At 37.3% G+C, this 3,863-nt stretch overlaps 1 protein-coding gene across 1 annotated transcript; it reads right to left on the reverse strand.

Annotated features, from left to right (window-relative positions):
• On the reverse strand, positions 1–2,691 carry LOC134260860 (mucin-2-like). The gene is made up of 2 exons (XM_062743388.1): positions 2,605–2,691; positions 1–1,994 (listed from the first exon to the last, which is right to left on the reverse strand). Exons 1-2 carry the CDS (start codon positions 2,605–2,607, stop codon positions 270–272), a joined length of 1,728 nt encoding a protein of 575 aa, XP_062599372.1. The 5' UTR covers positions 2,608–2,691; the 3' UTR covers positions 1–269.
• Positions 2,692–3,863: the final 1,172 nt, after the last annotated feature.

Here is a 3,863-nt window from a genome sequence, read left to right on the forward strand (position 1 = left end):
TCCTCAGGTACGAAACACGTTTGATAAATAGCGATACTATCATACTAATACCTTTTGTTTTGAGCAACTACCGGTACATGTATTATGTATAGAAATTATTATATTCTTTTATTGCCCATATATAATACTGCTCTTTCCATGCAAAACAACATGAAAACATGTAAAAGCGTGATTCTCACATATTGTATGGGGAACCCAATGTCTATGATTGGCGCGCCAAGGAGCCCGTTGATTTGTTTACTTGGGTTTCCTAGAAAACCTTTGTTTGTTTACTGGGGTATCCTAGGAGCTCGTAATTTTTGAATCTGCTCTATTCGTTCTCTTCTGAGTTCAGTTTGACATAACTTCTTACAATGATACTGCCTCACTCTGCATTTCTTTCCGCACTCTAGATAATTGTCTTTATACAAGATAAAAGTAGTATTTGTTCTGCAGCTGCGCATGCACCGTATAGAGTCCACTAAACATGATGTCTGACATCGATAAAAAGTAAATCTCTGGCGATGGAAGTTGATTATTCTGTTCACTTTTTTTGTGATTCTGGACACAGATTTGGCAGCTTGTTTCTGTGTTTTGTTAAGATAATTGACTTTTGCAGACGGAATCTTTGTAGTAGGTTCATTGGGAGTCGTAAGATTTGGCGAAGTGATCTTTGGGGGCTCTTGTGTGATGGGAATGGGCGTGGTCTTTGGAGCTTGTGTTACTGATGCAACTGAATTCAAAACTACAGATGAAGCCTGTGAGCCTGGACTAAATACAGCACCTGCATTAAATGAAAGTCCGCCGCTTTTGGAGTCGGGAATGATTTGGTTGGATCCAGCGGAAGAAGATTCAACAGAATGAGCAGACGAGGCAGAGGAAGCTTTGTTAGATGACCCCTGAAGTGAGAAAACGTTAACAGATGATTCTGCGTTATAACTAACGGGAGATCCGCCATAAGACGTGATCTCGGAAGCTGAAAACGAGGCAGATGGCTTTTCTGCCACTGGACTGACATGAGTTCCACTAGAATACACTTCCGATGCAGGTAGGATTCCGGGCCCCAACATTTCCGGTTCTGCTTTCTGAACATGTGATGAGGAAAATGACTCTGAATTCTGTGATGACTGAGATGTACTCTTGAATGCACCGGCTGATCCCAAAGAAAAAGCGCCGTTGGATTCTACCATGGATCCAGACAAGGTACCAGACGATTCCGGCATTGATCCGTAACCTGTGGAAGAGGAACCGGTCAAAGAGGTATCGGATGATCCCGTCATGAATTCCTGATTCGACAAATTGCCACCAGATGTCTCCACCATTGATTCTGAACCAGCGGAAGCGGTGCCAGATGTTCCAAAATTTATCCCAGTAGCAGAGGAAGCAGCAATAGATGTGTCAACCACTGATTCAGAACCTAATGTAAGAGCACCGGAAGCTTCTGCATATAACCCGGGAACAGATGATGAGACTCCGGAAGTCTCAATTAATGATCCGGAACCAGAGGATGAAGCTCTGGACGTATCCAACAGGAATCCAGATGAATCGTCCATAACTCCAGAGGTGGTCAAAGGTGGATTGGGGGATTCTGGCATTGATTCGGATCCAGAAAGGGGGTTTCCATAAGATTTGATCTCAGATCTGGAAGCCTGGGGTTCTGTGGATTCCACTAGGGCCCCAGGCAAGCTGCCAGATGAATCAGACATAAAACCTGGATTCGTAGAAGTATCGGACGGATCCACAACAGATTCCGTCTGTGATTTGTTGATGTCAGAATTTGTTTTCTTTGTAGGGGGAGTAGTTAAGGGAGATACAGACTCGGAGTTATCAGGCTCGGGAGTGGCCAGCTCCGTCTCTTGTGTGACAACTGACTCAGAGATCTCAGGTTGTGTTGTCGTCAGCACCGTCTGTTGGGTGACCCCTGGCTCTGTTTCTTCGCTGCTGTCATCAGTTAATGCAGGTATGATGAATGGTAGAAACAAAATGGCGCAGACGACTAGAAGCTTCATTGTCTCCTAAAGATACAGAGCTTTGATTAGATACAAGTAAAATCATTAAAATGAAAATATAACAGGTATTTTAAAATACTCCATGGATCAAAATTGTCTTTTTATAAAAAAAAAAAAACAATCCTTAAACTTAATGGAAATCTTTTGACCTATCTGTAAGCAATATTCCAACTAACCGATTAACCAAAAGATTAAAGCTAAAGCAATTACCGCGTATGACCTTCAAAATGAAGTTTGCTTTCGTATTAATATATTTCCTTCGTTTCTAATAATGCTAAAGGATTTCCTCTTTGGAGGATCCTTTGTTTGTAATTCCAAAACCCGTGACTATGTACAATTGAAACTATTTGAGATATGATTTCTTTTTTTTACTTTTATTTATCATTCTTCGAAAAAAAAAGTTTGACTTATCTCCTCTATGAATTTTTTAAAGCTTTTTAATGCATTATTCTTCTTTGAATTTATGACACTGAATATTTACACATAAAACCTATTCTATCCAAAATGTAGTTTAAATAGGAAGCTAATTTTGCTAAAAACAAAAACATATTCAAATAGCATATCAATGTAATGAAAGTTGGTTTTATTATTGTGGCGGCTGAAGCAGAGGACTTACCATTTTATATGGTGAATTAAAGATCTATCCACTTCGTCCTGGCGGCTCAGATATTTGTCTATACAATTAAAGGTTCAACAGTTTTAATACCGTCATCAAATTTCTCTCGTTCACCTTCTCAAAGATTTCATCACGAGCTGTCTCTGTCATTATTAGTATTAATTACTTATAATGGGACCGCAAGGTGCACACGGAGTGGAATTTAATGATTTTACATACATATTAACGAAATTAATAATTAATTGCGATTTTTTTAATATCAGGAAATTAAGATCGCATTTTTTGGTTCGTGCACTTTGAATTATTTGGGAAATGATGACCGATTGCATTTATGCATATATCTCCATTTCTGATAGGTATAATGTCATCATGTGATCTGTTCCAGACAGTTACAAAGAAACTATTAAAGTTCTCCCCTGATAATAATTCGTTCTAATAGATAATTGAATACCGATTGAAATACCTAAAGTACAAATTGATTTTTGGTATTTAGAGTTGATTGATATTAATTGATTGTTTAGGAGCTTTGATATTTTAATGCTTATTGGTTATAAATAAGACTCTGATAAAGTATTGTCAGCCAAAATATATTTCATGGCAAAAAAGCGCAAAACACAGTTGTGGGAAATACATTTATTCGAAAAGCAAAACGGGGAATAACGTTAACCAAAACCTAGTTTCAAAAGACTAGGCATTTTTTCGAGTTTTTTTTGGGGGGGGGGGGGGGGGACAACTTTTATGGAATCAAACTCTGCCCAAATGTTCTCAGTGGAAAGTTATCAGAATAGAAATTTTATCTCGTTATCTTAAGTGTTTTCTTTACTTATCTTTCTTTATTGGTTGAATAGTTTGACATTTAAACTTTCATTTTGCTAATACACTGTCTACTAATTTTTACATACTGTTATGTCTACTTTTTGATAAAAAGAATTATATGATCTTTTGCACAAAATAATTTTTCTTCCATATGCAAATCAGCATTTTCAAAAATTATTTAACAAGATGAAAATTCTCTTATTTTTATGTTTACAGCCATACAATGTATAGAATAATCTGAACTTTTATGACAATCACGGACCGGCGCACTTCCCTTTCATTGTCAATCCCACGTTATGTGTTAATTTATGTCTACAACTGTCAATTTGTACAAGCTACAAGTTGGTTCAATTATTTTGAAGATTAATTAATTTTTAACCCCGGTTCTAATTAATTAGAGACTTGTTAGCGGAGGTTAATAACTGTTTTCTTCTGGTTCAAGT

The sequence above is a fragment of the Saccostrea cucullata genome, unplaced genomic scaffold (assembly GCF_032062105.1).
Source record: "Saccostrea cucullata isolate Sc308-1 unplaced genomic scaffold, CSIRO_AGI_Scuc_v1 ctg2779, whole genome shotgun sequence".
NCBI lineage: Eukaryota > Metazoa > Mollusca > Bivalvia > Ostreida > Ostreidae > Saccostrea > Saccostrea cuccullata.